The sequence below is a fragment of the Cololabis saira genome, chromosome 11 (assembly GCF_033807715.1).
Source record: "Cololabis saira isolate AMF1-May2022 chromosome 11, fColSai1.1, whole genome shotgun sequence".
NCBI lineage: Eukaryota > Metazoa > Chordata > Actinopteri > Beloniformes > Belonidae > Cololabis > Cololabis saira.
Window position 1 is genome coordinate 28,167,658 of NC_084597.1, and position 17,490 is coordinate 28,185,147.

Consider the following 17,490-nt stretch of genomic DNA (forward strand, 5'->3'; position numbering starts at 1 on the left):
AACCTTTAGTAAATCGGGCCCTAAATGTCTGCACAATACAAATGTTTCCAGCACAAGATGGGGGGTTGTAACTGAAGATAATCATTGAAACGTATTTATAGTATTTCAACATGACATTTTCCAAAGGGCAAAAAAATAACAGCCACAACAGAGTTGACAGACATCAACACTTCAGGAGTAACTCAGCCTTGCCAAGGATTAGGGCTAAGCAACCCACCGCTAATTCTAAAAACAAAACGAAAAATCAACTAAACAATAGAATATAAAATAAAAGCTGTGTGCAGCTGTTGACTAGATATTCAGATGAATAATAAAGTTAAAATAAAAGGCAGCATCAACGTAAGTTGCTGTCATCAAAACCCTATAACTTTTTTTCAAGTGAAGAAGGCTGTACAAAATCATTTCAGAATAATCTCAAGGACCTGTTGTACTAATATTGCACATCTTCTTTTGAGTTGCTTGGGCGTGGGAAGTACACTAAAATATGGTTTTGAAATTTGATAAGTATTTCAAAACTGCTAATATCTGCTGTTTTTATGCAACTTCTAACCAATTATATCAGATTTAAATCCATACTTTTGTTCTGAGTAGTAAGCCCCTGCACAGGGTCTTCAGACATCCTTCTGGCATGTTCACTAATTATTTGTAGAACATAGTTACTGTAACTGACATTAAAACTAGAATTAAAATCATGCACTATATTTTTTGATGTATCTCAGAATTAACCATCTAGATTAGACTGCAATACTGTATCCTTTCCCAAGTACAAGTGAAAGGATATTTAATTAAATTAATATATTTTGCATCATGTTTTACTACAATTTCAGTTCAGCAAAAATCCAAAGAATACAGCTATTATTCCCTAAACCTCAGTATGATAAAGAACAAAATTTGATCGATGAACTAAACTGCAAACAATTCCATGTTCTTGTATGGCACATTTAGATTTAGAGTAGTAAGTGCTTAAGCAAAGAACAAAAGCAGAAGTTCACAATGTTGCAAGAACTTTCACATCGCATCACAAACAAGAACATGATCTAAACAGAAAACTCTTTAAGCAGTTTTGAACATGACACTGCACATTTATGAATTCAAAGTAAATAAGATGAAGGATAAACCACTACATGATATAGATTACCACCATGTTCCATAACAAGGAGATGTAGAGAGCGTGCTTAGGGAAATATGAAAACTAAAATCCTTGTGACTCACCACACCCTTTGGCTGCAATTATGCATAGTTCCTCTGCTACATACTCCCCAGCTGGAAATGTGAGTGTGTTTTCTGAACAGTTGGCCCTTCTTTGAGTATTTCCAAGATGGTAAAGGTGTACACTCAAACAAGTGGCCTCCATTTCCTGCTTGGGATCATCTCCAGTGGCTGGAAGAGGGTCTTCGGTAATGCCACTCTGAATTGTTGTTGGACTGGCAATGGATGGGTTCGTGTCTGTCATCAGAATACAGGCCATTTGCTGCTTAAGAGAATATCCACCTGTTAGGGAAAAGGAAATAAGAGAGAGAAATTGAAGCAAAAAAAATTAAGTGATTTGATTCAACTTTATTTTCATTACGCATGTGAAATAAAATGTAACAAAATGCAGTTTGGCATCTAATCAGAAGTACAAAAGTAGCAAGTATGTACAGAATAAACAGTATATACAGTCAAGAGTAAATATGTACTAGATTAATATACAGGTGGGTAGGGCTGGGCGATTTTGGACAAAAATAAAATCCAGATTTTTTTCTCTGAAAACCCGATTTTCGATTTCGATTTTTTTTGGTAAAACTACAAAAGACAATGGAATAAATTGTTTAAAAAATTTTATCTTTACTTTATATGTAAGAAAAATAGCAAACAAATGTCCCTATTGGGAATGAAGTGCAATTGAAAGATACTCCTTGAGTTTAGTAAAGTGACAACATTTACAATTTTCTTGATCAAACAAAGATGACTAGACGAGCTCTGTCTGTAATGCAGCCAGCTGCAAAAAAGGAAAATCGATTTTCCGATTTTCCTTTTTTTTAACATCATCTTGATTAATAAATCCGATTTAGATTTAAAATCGATTAATCGCACAGCCCTACAGGTGGGTAATATAAGATTTAGTATGAGCAATATGTACACTATAGAGATATAGTATGAACAATATACAGATAAACTACATGTATGTAGATTTGCATAGATGTGCAATGATCAGGTGAGTGATAAATAAATACAGTCCTTGTAAGTTATCCATGAGGAATAAGTACTGTGGTGGTGTGGGTTAAGGGGGACAAGAGGTTCAGCGAGGGATATAGTTCAGTAGGGAGACAGCAGAGGGAAAGAAGCTGTTTCTGAACCTGCTGGTTTTGGACTGGCTCCTGTAACGCCTTCCAGAGGGGAGAAGCTGGAACCGACTGTGGGCAGAGTGAGAAAAGACCTTGATAATGCTACAAATTTCCCTATTGGGAATGAAGTGCAATTGAAAGATACTCTAAATCCTCCTTGAGTTTAGTAAAGTGACAACATTTACAATTTTCTTGACCAAACAAAGATGACTAGACGAGCTCTGTCTGTAATGCAGCCAGCTGCAAAAAAGGAAAACATCGTCTTGATTAATAAATCCGATTTAGATTTAAAATTGATTAATCACACAGCCCTACAGGTGGGTAATATAAGATGTATGAGCAATATGTACACTATAGAGATATAGTATGAACAATATACAGATAAACTACATGTATGTAGATTTGCATAGATGTGCAATGATCAGGTGAGTGATAAATAAATACAGTCCTTGTAAGTTATCCATGAGGAATAAGTACTGTGGTGGTGTGGGTTAAGGGGGACAAGAGGTTCAGCGAGGGATATAGTTCAGTAGGGAGACAGCAGAGGGAAAGAAGCTGTTTCTGAACCTGCTGGTTTTGGACTGGCTCCTGTAACGCCTTCCAGAGGGGAGAAGCTGGAACCGACTGTGGGCAGAGTGAGAAAAGACCTTGATAATGCTACGGGCCCGTCGTAGACATTGCTTCTTCTGGACATCCTCAATGGCGGGGAGTGTAGTCATTGTAATGCATTGGGCGGTTTTCACCCCCCCTCTGCAGTGCCTTGCGATCTGCGACCGAGCAGTTCCCATACCAGACTGTGATGCAGTCTGGTATGTTCTCAATCTAAGGATGTTCTCAATCGTACAACGGTAGAAATTGCCCAGGAGACACTGATGGGCCTTCTTAATAAGGCTGGAGGTATTGATAGTCCAGGACAGGTTGTCTGAGATGAGGATCCCCAGAAACTAGAAGCTGGAGACACGTTCAAAAGCTGTTCCTTTGATATGGATGCATCGATGTCTCCCTATCCTCTCCTTTCTGAAGTCAACTATGAGCTAAGTTTTGCTGGTATTAAGGAGCAGGTTGTTATCAGCGCACAATGTATCAGTTCACAATGTAGGTAGGTGCTCCACCTCTGCCCTGTAGTTAGAGGCATCATTGTCTCTGATGAGTCCAATCACCTTGGGGTCATCTGCAAACTTTATGATGGAGTTGAATCCATATATAGGTCTGCAGTCATGGGTGAAGAGAGAGTAGAGGAACAGGTTCAGCACACCGTCCTGTGGTGCACCAGTGATGAGTATGATAGTGGTAGAGGAGTTGGGGTCTGACCGAACATGCTGAGGTATTTGTCAGAAAGTTTATGATCCAGTTGCAGATGGACGTGTAAATTCCAAAGTCACCAAATTTAGTGATTAGCTTGGACGGAATACAGTTGAAACCAGAAGTTTACATACACTGTGCAAAAAGACATTTTTTGTTTCACTGTCTGAAGTCAAATCAGACTAAACTTCTCCTGTTTCAGGTCAGTCAGGATTACCAAAATTATTTAATTTTGCTAAAGGCCATAATAATGTGAGAGAATTCCTTAGAGACTTTTTTATTACTTTCTTCGAGGTCAAAAGTTTACATACATTTCCTTAGTATTTAGTAGCATTGCCTTTGAACTGCATGACTTGGGTCAAACGTTTTGGTTAACCTTTCGCAAGCTTCTGACGGTACTCTGGCTCATTCCTCCTAACAGAACTGGTGTAACTGAGTCCGGCTTGTCGGTCGCCTCGCTCACACACGCCTCTTCAGATCTGCCCAAAAGAAAGGGATTCAGATCAGGGCTTTGTGATGGCAACTCCAAGACATTGGCTTTGTTGTCCTCAAGCCACTTTTTAACTAGTTTGGCACAACATGATGCTGCCACCTCCCTGCTTCCCAGTCGGTATGGTGTTCTCAGGTCTACAAACTTCCCCCTTTTTCCTCCAAATGTAACGTTGATCATTATGGCCAAACAGCTCCATTTTAGTTTAATCAGACTACAGGACAAGTATCCAGTAGTTAAGGTCTTTATCTTGGTGTGTTTTTGCAAACTGTAATCTCGCTTTTTTATGTTTCTTTAGGAGTAATTGCTTCTTTCTTGCTGAGTGGCCTTTCAGCCCATGTCAGTGCAGCATTTGTTTCACTCTGGATCCAACATCTTCACAAGGTCTTTAGCTTTTGTTCTGGGGTTGGTTCGCACATTTCGGACCAAAACACATTCATCTCTGGGACACAGAGTTTCCTTCCTGAGCGGTGTGATGTCTGGACATTTCCATGATGTTTATACGTGTGTATAATTGTTTGAACAGATGAACGTGGCACCATAAAGCATCTGGAAATTGCACCCAAGGATGAACCAGACTTGGGGAGCTCCGCGATTCTCTCCCTGATTTATTGGCTGATTTCTTTTGATTTTTCATGATTTCAAACGAAGAAGCAGAGTGTTTGAGGTGTGGCCTTAAAATACATCGCTAGGTGTGGCTTACATGTTGTCAGTTAACCTATCAGGAGCTTCCAAAGCCATGACATCATCATTTAAGCTTCCCAATGTTGTTTAAAGACATAGTACTTTTTGTCCAAAAAAATATCTATTATTATTGTGGTATTTAGCTAAACGAAATAATTTTGGTAATCCTGACTGACCTGAAACAGGAGAAGTTTAGTCTGATTTGACTTCAGACAGTGAGACAAAAAATGTCATGCATCTTTTTGCACAGTTTATGTAAACTTCTGGTTTCAACTGTAACTGTGTTAAATGCGGAGCTGAAGTCAACAAACAGCATTCTGGCATGAGTGTTCTTGTTCTCCAGGTAGGAGAGTACACAATGGAGCACTGCTGATATAGCATCCTGTGCTTCTGTTGCTCCAGTAGGCAAATTGGCGTGGGTCCAGTGTTGGGGCCAGGAGCGCCTGTAAGTGTGCCAGGGCCAGCTGCTCGTAGCACTTCATAACAATGGATGTCAGTGCTACAGGGCAGTAGTCATTGAGACACGTCGCAGAGCTTGGGCAAAAAGGACAAGTTCAAAATGTTTGTAAAGATCCCTGCAAGCTGCTCAGCACAAGCTCTTAGCACCCGTTCAGGGATGCCATCAGGGCCAGCAGCCTTACGTGCATCAATCTGGCTCAATACGTTATGTACGTCTGAAGGGGAGAATGTGAGGATTAGGTGGTTGTCAGTGGGTTCAACTTTGGTATCCTTTTCCTTATTGTCCTTGTCAAAATGGGCGTATATAAAATAAATCAATTACAGCAAACAGAAAGGTGCATGATACACCTGTTTTCCTAGACAATAAAAATAATGAAGGAAAATCATCTGCTGTGAAGTAGAAACTTTGTAAACTAATGATCATGAGAAACAGCATTAGGAGAATGGCAACAAAATATTTAAGACTTTTTATAGAGCAATAGTTGCTAGCTTTGTACAGAGTGTGTGGATGTGGAGCCAGCTGTAAAAGTGGTGGGATCAAGAAGTGAGTGGCTTCACAAAGAGTTTTCTTCCAAAATTTGGATGGAGTTACCTGTCAGTGCCTCTCCACTATACTCCCATGCCAAAGCATTCATATCACGTGACCCAAGTGATATGAAAGTGACTGTTCACATATAAGCTGCATTGCAAAACATTGGGTCAAACTGACATTCATTTTTTTTTTTTTTTTTTTTTTTTTTTAATAAAATAAAAAATTAATCATATTTGGCCAATTCTGAGTGTAGTTTGAGTGTAGCCTGAACGTGTTTTTACACTGCCACTTTCAAGGTCAACCCAAAAATAACTTTTTTTTCTTCAAAGAACTCTGAAACCTCTTTGGACACGTGGCCTCAGCAAATTCTGATTCATATGTAGTGATCCATGCCTGGTTTACAACACCTCGAGTCACGACTCTCCCAAACCAAGGCAAGTGAAATAGACATGACCTTAAGTGAGGAAAAGGTACCTGCAGTTCCTAGCACGAGTGGGTGAGCATAGTGTTAAGAGTGATAAAACTGAAAGGAAGGAGAGAAGAACAAGACCTGACTCCATCTCAAGCAACCCCGTCTCCATGAGAGAAGCTAAGACTGGAATGTATGAATTAACTTTAGTTGAGAAACCTTCAATGTGATTTTCCTTTGGTTAAACTACAGTTCTATCTCCATGTCTATTACCATGGTTGAACTATTCTCTTGTTGGTCTTTCCATACTTTGTAAATGATATCAGGTCCTTTGTTAAGTCATAAGACCAATGCAAACAGGTAATTTATGTTTATTCATTGAGATACATTATGCATGAAAACCATAATAATATAATAAATAAATAAATAAATAAATAAATAAATAAATACATAAATAAATAAATAAATATAAAGGGTCTAAATGTAGACCTCAATCTATCATGTTGATAAGCTAAAATCTATAAAGTTATTTTGCTTTCTTTTATCCTAAAGAAATGAGGAGAGGAGTAGACCACGGATGAGAGGTTTTAAAACCAGAAGCTCAACAACTCATGATTGGTTGAAGAGACTACTTGACCCCCCATGGACTTTGACCGCCCCTGGAAACAAAACTAGGTTACTCAAAGAGTTAAGGTAGGTATCGGGTTGGGCCCTGGGGGCTGGGGGTTTTGGGGGGTTGGGGACTGGCGGATGGGACTGGGGTGGGACGGCTAAATATTAATAAGTCAGCGGACCCATCCCCAACCTCAATCACCAAAAGCAGTTTCTGCCAATCTCGATATTGCCGATATCGATCACAGTGTAAAATCCATGAATTCGTCAATATTGTTGTCTCATGTACACAACACTGACATCGTATTATTAGGTATAAAAATTAGGAGATGAGAAAGTATCATGAATTGTCTGTTTTATTGCAGGCTGAGGCAATGTGCAATATTTCACGCTAGAGACTCTTAGAGACGACTTACACTCATGTAGCTTACTAACTTAAGCTTTCTTGTGGCAATAACTATGTGTACAACACAACACGTGCAGTGCACCAACACACACAACAGTAGACATTTCACTCTCTTAGAGTTGATACAATTTGTAAAATATAAACCTTAGTTTTCCTGTGGGAAAAGGAATTAAATCTTTAAATAAAAATTAATTATGAAAGCTTTGTGAAAGCTGTATGTGCTGTATGTGAGGAAACCCTTATGAGTGAAGCACAACTCTTCACACTAGAACTCCAAATGTCACTCGTGAAGCCGACTGACATGACTGTTGTCCTGCGTAAGGTTTTGGATGTGACTGTATATAGTCTGGTATAACTCCTGGCATTCATCAGTGAAATATTTACGACCCGGCAACGTGTACCGTGGAACCAAGCAGCTAACAACGCATTTAAACCCGATGTCTTCTACAACAGAAAGTACTGATGAGCAAAGCATATGAATCCATTACCGTATGATGTAGTTCTTTATTATTCTTGCTGTTGTTGCTGTCGTTTATAGGTCTCTGTTACGTTCAGCGGACTTAGCGGCGTTGCTGCACCTCCTTTTATTTCTCTGCCTTAGCAGCAGCCAACTTTGTAAACTCAATATACTACTTTGTGTTCGAAACTTTCAAATTTCTTATCAGCTTCGTTGTGTTGAAATTCTTTTGTAACATTCCTCCTCGGGGTATCTCCTTTGGACACACCTTGCAAACTGCAAATTTGTTGTCTTTTTCGGACATTGTACAACTCCCACTCACGTGACGCCATTTTCAGTCTTGATGGTCTGTAGAGACTGTCACACCCCCTTAGGAGACCTGGGTCTGTGATGTGGGAATACACACGCTCGGGCGGCAGTTTGTTGTAAACGTCATCAGATCGGCCTGCTTTGAATTATTATTTTGAGAACTCCAATCAAAACCGATAGGGGCATTATTGGCCGATCCCGATCAGTTGCCGATCAATCGGTGCATCTCTAGTTTTAATCAGAGTTCTGATAGTAAACTGCAGTATTCAATATCGCACTGCAAGAAAAGAACCATCAAGAAGTTTAACTGGCATAATGCAGGGCTGTACAGTGCGACAGTTTTCATCGCATTTGCGAATAAAAATAATCCGGTGCGAAGAGAAATATGTATCCACTCGCATTTGTGCGAGTGAGTTGCGCTGGGGTCATGTTAAAAAAAGTGTGAAAATCAATATGAATGTCTCTTGACCTACATCAGCCTTTCTCAACCGGGGTGTCGTCAAAAAGATTACCTATTCTGACATTTCACATATAAATACCGTATTTTCGCGACCATACGGCCGGGGCGCCGTGTGGAAAAGCTATTAATATTATTAATACATCCGACCGCGCGTGGCGACTGCGCCTCAACACGCGGACCAAAATCTTACTCCGCTCAGAAGAAAGTAGTACCTTTTTGCGGTCCCGATCACGGGACTCTAGCGGGGTTTTGAGTTCTGAACTTTTAAGTCTGGTGTAGAGTTAAGCCTTACCTTAATAATTTAAACCTTTTTCGGGTCGTGAGTAGGATAAACATTACAGAGGACAACTTCTGCTGAGTTTGAGAGTACTTTACTGTCCGCTCAACAGCGTAGGATTTTAGAACATCAACACAGCACCTAGTGCTGTATCACTCCGCCCAATCTAAAACATACTAACAATTACAGATAAACTGACTAGTGTAATTATAGACCCTGATTTACATCAGAATATAAAGAATATATTTATAAAATAATGAACCTTGAATTACCAAAATAACCTTAACAAAAATAAATCTCCTCTTACACTTATAAGGTGAGCATGAATCAATCTTTTTTATGATGTAAAATTGTATGTATTTATTTACTTTTATTTATTTATTTATTTAATTTTAGTTGTTAAATTTCTGGAAAATAAAAAAGTCAAATCATACACGAGAGAAACTATTCAGTTTGTGGCAAAATATTTTCATTGTATGAAACTGAAGATGCATAATGCAAACCTAACATTTACTTTTAGTTCAGTTTGTGGAAAATGGTTGGCCTGGCTTTCTCTTTAAAACTTAAACAGTTATAAAGCATTACAAACTGTAACAATAGGGCAAACGCACAGTATTGTTTTGTATTTTGTGTCTTTCAAATAAAAGACAATTTTTTCCAGTCATATGTTCCTCATTCAAGGTTGTTAAAAAAATACTGCTATAATATTGTATCGTTATCGTGACCTCAGTATCGTGTATCGTACCGTATCGTGAGATTAGTGTATCGATCACCCGGGTGGACTAACTGTCCACCCGGGTGTGCTAGTAAATTTTTATTTGTGCTATTAAAATTTTTAACTTGCTAGCACCAGTGCTACCATTCAAAAAAGTAAGCGTACAGCCCTGTAATGGTTAAAAAAAAAAAAGCTCAACATTTTAGCCACACATCTGTTGTTTGGTGTTTGTTTGGTTGGTGTTAGTTTTACTCCGTGATGTAGCAATGTTAGCATGGCTTGCTGTGAGCACCTGGCTTTCGCTGCATCTTCCTTTTGTAAAAACCCAAGTAATCTTAGGCCACGTTTACACATAGCCGGGTATTTACAAAAACTGATATTTCCTCCTATACGTTTTGAAAAATACCATCATTTACACGAACCCGCATAAATACGCTGTTAAGGGGCGCTATGAGCAGCCAAACCTACAGGGCGCAGTGTTACAAGAAGCATAAAGTCACCCTAGCCAATCGGAAACCTGGAAAAAAAACGTCAACAAATGACACGTGTAACTTCCAGTTACTTCCAAGATGGAACAAGAGTCTTTCATTTGGAGTGACAGAGAAGTGGAGTTATTTTTAAGTGTGACTTTAGAATATAAAACAGGTAAAATACAAGAAAATATTGACGGTGGCCAAACAAATTGTAAACACAGGTGGCACACATGATGCTGGTGACGTTTCTGTCGCATAATTTGACGTTCTGTAGCATAAAATTAGTTGTTTTAAAAGAAAAAAAGAAGGAAGCATGAGTTACAATCTGTAAATATGAACATCTACAGTGTTTACACATTATTGACCACAGATGTTACATGGTTGAAGGCCTATTTAGGAATAGAGGAAAACACGGCTCTCTTGCATTTTGTTAGTGTTCACACACCCAAAATGTTTATCACAGAGCAGACAGGGAGAGAGTTGCACCAGTTTCTCAAATGTGTCTTATTCTTATCACACTACTCTCTGTACTTGAGGTCATTGCTATCAGCTCAGCCACATTTTTGCTTCTTATCACTGCTTTGTTCAACTGCTAGCCACTAGCTGGGGCGGCTGTGGATCAGCAGGAAGAACAAACTGTTCTAAGCTGAGTTTCTATTAGCAGGGGTCTGGGGTAAAATCTAGGAGACTGGTACTGTAACATAGCCAACCTGCTCCTCAGTCCTGTCAACCGCTGCATCTACATTTACAGTGACAACGTCAGCTAATGACCTAGCGATTACACCATTACATAAAACATGAAGATGGCAAAATACAAATCGGTGGAGGGGGGGGTCAACTGGCATGCTAAAATTTACACTGAAAGAGAGATGGTTGCTGGGTTTCTTTTTCCTGTTTGCATACACAGCAACAGTGGCAATGAATGAGAGGAAACGACTTGTACTAGAAAAACAGCATAATCTCGTGCACAGACTATAGTCAATCAACAGAGTCAATACACCCCAGCCACTATGAGTACCTGACTCACCACAGAGATGTCTTTTGGCCCCTTGGAGGTTCTTGAAAATTGTTGTTGTAAGGGCTTTCCTGGTAATAGAGACATGACAATTTAGGATTTAAGCCTGATAAAACTATCCCAGACTCCCACTAATGAAAAGGGGTGTCTAGAAACAGAAGGTCAGTGGTTTGATCTCCAGCCCTGCCATGGTTTTCTGATAGGTTTCCAAAAAAATCTCCAAATTACCATAACTGAGCTCACCGACTTTAAGTTCTAAGTGCTACCAAAGGTTTATTAGGTGATTACAGTTAAGGCTGGGCAATATATCGAGTATACTCGATGTATCTCGGCTTCTACTCTGTGCGATGTACAAAATGACTATATCGTGAATATTCGAGTATACATTGTCATGCATTTGCTTTTAGCCGTGGGCATTAAATTACAGGATTTTCGCACTCTCTCGTCTCGTCTCTCCTTCTCAGAGAGATAAAACAAGCGCACCTACTGTAGTTACATACATGTACGTCAGTCACGTGCGTGCATCATCATACGCCCAGCAGAAAGGTAGCGGCAGCAGGTGTTGGCGCTGCTGTCCGTGACTTCCATCTAACTTTCCCAAACTCGGCCTGTTTGCGTCGTGAGCTCATCCGCGCAGTTGCTACGCGGGACGGACTCTTTTCAAAGCAAACTGGGACGGTTTAGTAAAGACGGGAGGGGATGTTTTTATCCTTGCACGACACGCAAAGCTCTCCGGAGAGCCGAGGAGCCGCTCAGTGCAACACGCGTCCGTGCACAGCGCGCCGCCGAGCCTTGAGCTGAGAAACGTCACCTAGTGTTGCTTAAATGTGGCCACATGAAATCAATCACTATCATCGAAACAAAGTCAAACAAGAATATATGACGTCATATTTGTAAAAGTAAGTGAAAGTGATGCAAAGTAAAGGAGGAGAGGATGAAACATTGCAGTACCTACACCTACAATTAGTCTTAATATAAAGGTGCTGTAAGGGGCCCCTCCTGCTCAGAGCAGCTCATCCTGGTAAAACCGGGACCCGAAGATGTTCTTAGCAGATGTTCTTCAGACGGGGAGTCAGAGAGATGCAACGTGCTCTTTCTGTTTTGAAATGACACTTTTAATGTTTGTGCCACTCACTGCTTAGTAACTGTTTAATAAATACAGTTTTGGTAAATTTGACTTATTCCCCCTTTTTGCATGAAAGTTTAAAATTAGCATATAATGCAGTATGAATAAGAATGTTTTAATGTGGACATATAGAATCGTCATACTTGTGTGATTGTATGCATCAAAGTGTTGATAAATTATTATTATTATTATTATTATTATTATTATTATTATTATCTAATACAAGAAATATGCTTTCAAAATACTTCTAAAGCACACATGCAAGGATGGGGAAAAAAGTAGGAAAATCCCTGGGACCCAGCAGATTTCTCCAATGACCACATGAATGTAATCGCACACAATAACACAACACAACTGCTCAGTTCATTACAATCAATTTGAAGTTTAAAAAAAATAACTGAATCAAGATATGATCAAAGTGTTTCACAAAACTTACTAGGGGTGTAACGGTACATGCATTTGAACCGAACCATTTCGGTACGGTACAGATGTGTACCAATTTAAATACAATGTTTAAAAGTTAACAGGCTTGTTTTGCGTGCAGAACATACTTCTAATCCGAGTTCCCACGAGGACACCATAAGTGGCGGACTGGAAGACTGTAGTCGACACCGGACTCGCACCTTTTTTTTTTTCTAATGCAAACAAGAAGCCGGAGCTTGAAGACCCTCCCTTATCTGTAAGGTCTCCTGTATGGGAACACTTCGGTTTCGCGGTGATAAACAACAACAGACAAAGACAAGTAGAAAGGACGAGAGTAGTGTGCCGACATTGTTCAACAGCAACCGGCCAGGTTTCTGGCAACAGGCCAAACCTCATAACGCATTTGAAACTACACCACGCAATTGTGAATATCTCTGCTGCAAGGTAAGAAACCAGCACCGTGTCAACGCAGCTACCTTTGGCATTTAAACAGGCTTTTGCCAGTAATTCAGATCGGGATAAAGCAATAACTAATGTCATTGGTGTTTTTATAGCGGCGGATCTGCGACCATACTCAGTTGTTGAGAACACAGGTTTAAACACAGGTTTTATAATTTGTTTAATTTGAGAATATTTTATTTATTGGAGGACTTGGTAATAGATTTAATTCAATTTTGCATACCTATTTATATACATATATATATTCATTTATTTTTTATTTATTATAAGAAAATGTATAAACCATAGTTTGCAAAAGTTGAAAATTAAAACGAAAAGCAATTTTTATGTTTTTTTCCCTTACTGCACCGAAAATGAACCAAACTGTGACCTCAAAACCGAGGTATGTACCGAACCATGATTTTTGTGTAGCGTTACACCCCTACAAGAGACCATTTATTCCCGACCACAGACGTAAAGCCCTCCTTCTCTACACTTCCTAAATCACTTCCTCAGTCCAGAGGTAATAAAGCTATTATCTTTTAGCAATATGTCATCTCCCGTTGCAAAGGCAGCCACTTTTCAAGCTTGTGTTTCAGGCCATTAAGGTTTTTTGGTAGAAACTGAAAGATTTTGTTGCAGTTTAGTACTTTGTTTACATGGTAAGCGTGTTGGACGCACAAAAATGCAAAGTTACACATTTCAGAGTGTTATCTTTTGAATATGCAACACTTATCTTAGTCGTGCAAACAGGCAATACATAAATACAAATCCTGTAAGAAGGGTGATGTCACAGTTGCATTTCACATAAGCGTATTATGTTTTACTTAAAATAGCCACACGTGAGCAACAATAACGGGAGACTATGGAGTTGTGTTGTTCCAACACTACTGAGTTGTGGCACTACCACTGATCAGCAAATACACCTGGAGAAGAATTCTTAAGACAAGTATGTGGCGCTAGCTTTACCATAGAGTTACATCAGCAATTATGAGGAGTTTTTTTCACATTGTTTATATACAGAGACAAAACTCAGTTAAACATAGAATTAAGCCATTCAATATAGTTTATAAAATATACTATTCTCCATGCTATGTTCTGTCATATTTCAAAATCTTAACAACCCTTTTACATTACATCATGGAAAAAAAGAAGTGTATAGAACAGACCACAGAATAAGATGAAAGTCATGTTGTGAAAAGTACAGAGGCGCTCCTTTCCTGCTAAGTGTGTGCGTTTTTGGCACGTGTACATGTTTGCTTTCACATCATGTCCAATTTGGTTGACAAAGACCAACATAAAATTAAAGGTCTTTGTCTTTGTAGTGAAGAAAAAAAATTGCTTTTTTGACATGCCACCTCCTGATTCAAAAATGAATAAATAAGTTGGCTCAAAAGCAATATATATTGCAAATAACTGAGTATTTACTGACTATGAAATGTACAGGCATAGACTTTCAGTGCCAAACTGCAATGTCAGTTAAACTACCAAACAGATGCTTACAGAGCAATTCTTGGCTTGACCTGGATAAAAAAAAATGGTGACGCAAGAACAATGTACTTCCCCATAACATGCCTGTGCCGGAGATTATATTCTTCCAGTAAATATCCAAATAAAAAGCTAACATAGGTATGAATGCCTTGACAAATAAATCAACACAAAACAACACAAAAAACGATATACTATTAACCATAGCTTTTGTTGTAATACTTACTTCCTCAACCAAGCAGTGCCCTTAACAGTATACACTCAGAATGAGAATCCATATTAGTAGTATTGGTTAGCTATGATTGAAACACTACAAACTGTATGCTTCCTCACTCAAAACCAGACAAATGGGGAACCACATCATGATACCTAAACTGGAAATGTACTGCTCTGAAAGGAACTTAACAAACTGGCTAATAAAATGAATCATCTATTGATGTGCAACATATTGCTTGATGTGAGACCACCATCATATCACTAGAAAAATACTCACTTGATAGTACTTTAGGATTACCTCTGAAACACTGTTAGAGTCTTACACAACATGTCTACAAAAGTTTTTGTTGAAAAAAATCTATGACACAGGTCTTAAAGGAGCCGTCTGTAAGAAATGGCCAAAACTGGTACTGCAGTCACTTTCAAAATATTGTTGAGCGGCGTGTACCCTCCCCCTCCTCCCCCCGACCAGAGGTTGCCAGGTAGGCTGCAGAATGCAGCAGGAACGTAGGCTGCCATGGCTGCCATAATTAGAGCCGAGCTGGCAACCCGGATGCCGAAACAATACTGACTTGGTGATTGGGAGATAGGTGGAGGGTGGAGCTTCAGAAACAATACTGACTTTGTGATTGGGAGATAGGTGGAGGGTGGAGCTTCAGAAACAATACTGACTTGGTGATTGGGAGATGGTGGAGGGTGGAGCTTCAGAAACAATACTGACTTGGTGATTGGGAGATAGGTGGAGGGTGGAGCTTCAGAAACAATACTGACTTGGTGATTGGGAGATAGGTGGAGGGTGGAGCTTCAGAAACAATACTGACTTGGTGATTGGGAGATAGGTGGAGGGTGGAGCTTCAGAAACAATACTGACTTGGTGATTGGGAGATAGGTGGAGGGTGGAGCTTCAGGCCAAAACAAAAAATGACAACATAAACATCAGTTGAGGGCTGCAACTCCTCTTTTTAAACTAGAATATCCTGGCTTGAGTGCTGTTGTCAGTGACATAAGTATTTGAAATGAACATGATTTTTAAATGTCTGTTGACATATCGGGGTCATTTTATGATTCGTTTTATTATTGCTCTTACATACAGCTCCTTTAAAAGAGCAACATAATCCTTAATAATTACAAAATATTAAAATATCACTGCTATTACCAGAACCTCAGTTTATGTACCTTTTAAATAATAGATGCATATCTTATTTATCTTCTCCCACTGAGTGTTGACATTATTAAAACATATATATAATAAAAAGTGAATACATAAGATGTACTTTATTGATCCCAGGATTGGGAAATGAATGATTGTATGAATACATCTGTAAAATCTTTTCTAAACAATACAGTGATCAATAAATAAAACATTATTATTAGAAATGAGCTAGGCTAGGCTCCCCCCCCTCCCCCACTATAGATACACTTCAGGTGGAGCTTTGTTTGGTTTATTACACACACACACACACACACACACACACACACATACACACACATAGTCATTTAGTCACATGCACACACACACACACACACACACACACACACACACACACACACACACACACACGCATGATCATATACATACACACACACACACATAGACATACACACTGGCTTGTTCACCTGCATGCTGGCTCTCTAGTTTTTGGGTTTAGGTAGCGGTAGCGATAGCTTAGCTCAGACTGCGATCAGATCTCAAGATTTAGGTCGATTGCTGTTCGTGTTTTGGTTGGCTCCGTGCCGGTTTCGTGCTTTGTTTGTGGTTTTTTTGTTGCAGATTTCCAGTGCTTGACGTGTGTCTCCGTGTGTTCCTGCTTCCTGGATTGGCAGCGGATGTCGTCACCCCCCCCCCCCCACCCCCTCCCCCCCCCCAAAAAAAAAAAAAAAAAAAAAAAAAAAAACACTGGGTTTGTATGTGTATATTTATGTATGTGTACGCATATGTGTGCGTATATATATGTATATATTACATATAGTAATAATGCACATATATACACTTTTGGTTTCTACCGTCATGGTATAATTCAATAATATGTGTGCAGACAAGGTAAAAAAAAAAAAAAAAAAAAAAAAAAAAAAAAAAAAAAAAAAAAAAAAAAAAAAGAAATGAGCTAGGCTTATCAGGCTTATTGATATCATCACAGAAGAACTGACATGCAAATGTAACGAACAGTAAGTGCAAATGCCAGACATCCCTAAATGAATTTGGATGAAGTGCTCCAACTATGCGGTTTTGTCTCCAGACAGAATTAACACAATATAGGCATGCTGGGGTTTAGGAATAGGCAATCTGATTATGTTAGTCAGCAATCTTAATTTTGCATATAAAATGTGCCCGTCCCTTGAAACAGAACATTAAAGGAATTGACAAATAGCAGCACCAGGGAAACTTTTGTACTGTATATAAACACAGTAGGAGCAGCAGTAATGTCAAAGCTTAATGAATGCACAACTAATCTTAGAGATATGTCATTTTTTTTTAAACAAAAGGCAGTATTGGTTGACCAAAAATAGTGGCAAGCACACCAACATCCTGTCAGAAACATTGTTGTGAATGCTTCACAGAGACTGAGCACACCATAAATATAAGTAGTTATTTGTTAACAGTACGTCCACAAGCCTTTTACATTAAGAGACCTCCATTTAAACTCATCATTGCTGTTGTCTGTAATATATCAATGTCCGCTTTATTTATATAGCACATATAAAAGGCCTGTGGCCAACCACAGTGTTTTACAGTAAAAATCATCATCAATAAAAACAATAAACATTAAAATAAGACAGATAAAATCCAGTAGGGGTGGCTACTCAGCCAAACGCCAAGGGGAACAAAGGGATTTTAAGATGCATTTTAAAAATGGAGAGGCTATTGGCAGAC

The 17,490-nt window shown here is 39.0% G+C and overlaps 1 protein-coding gene across 1 annotated transcript in view; it reads right to left on the reverse strand.

Annotated features, from left to right (window-relative positions):
* The window catches only part of jak2a (Janus kinase 2a), a 46,277-nt gene that overhangs the window by 25,961 nt on the left and 2,826 nt on the right, over nucleotides 1-17,490 (reverse strand). Inside the window, exon 2 of the mRNA XM_061734282.1 lies at nucleotides 1,213-1,491. Coding sequence (XP_061590266.1) covers nucleotides 1,213-1,468 — 256 coding nt within the window. The 5' untranslated portion in view covers nucleotides 1,469-1,491. The remainder of the gene's footprint in view (nucleotides 1-1,212; nucleotides 1,492-17,490) is intronic.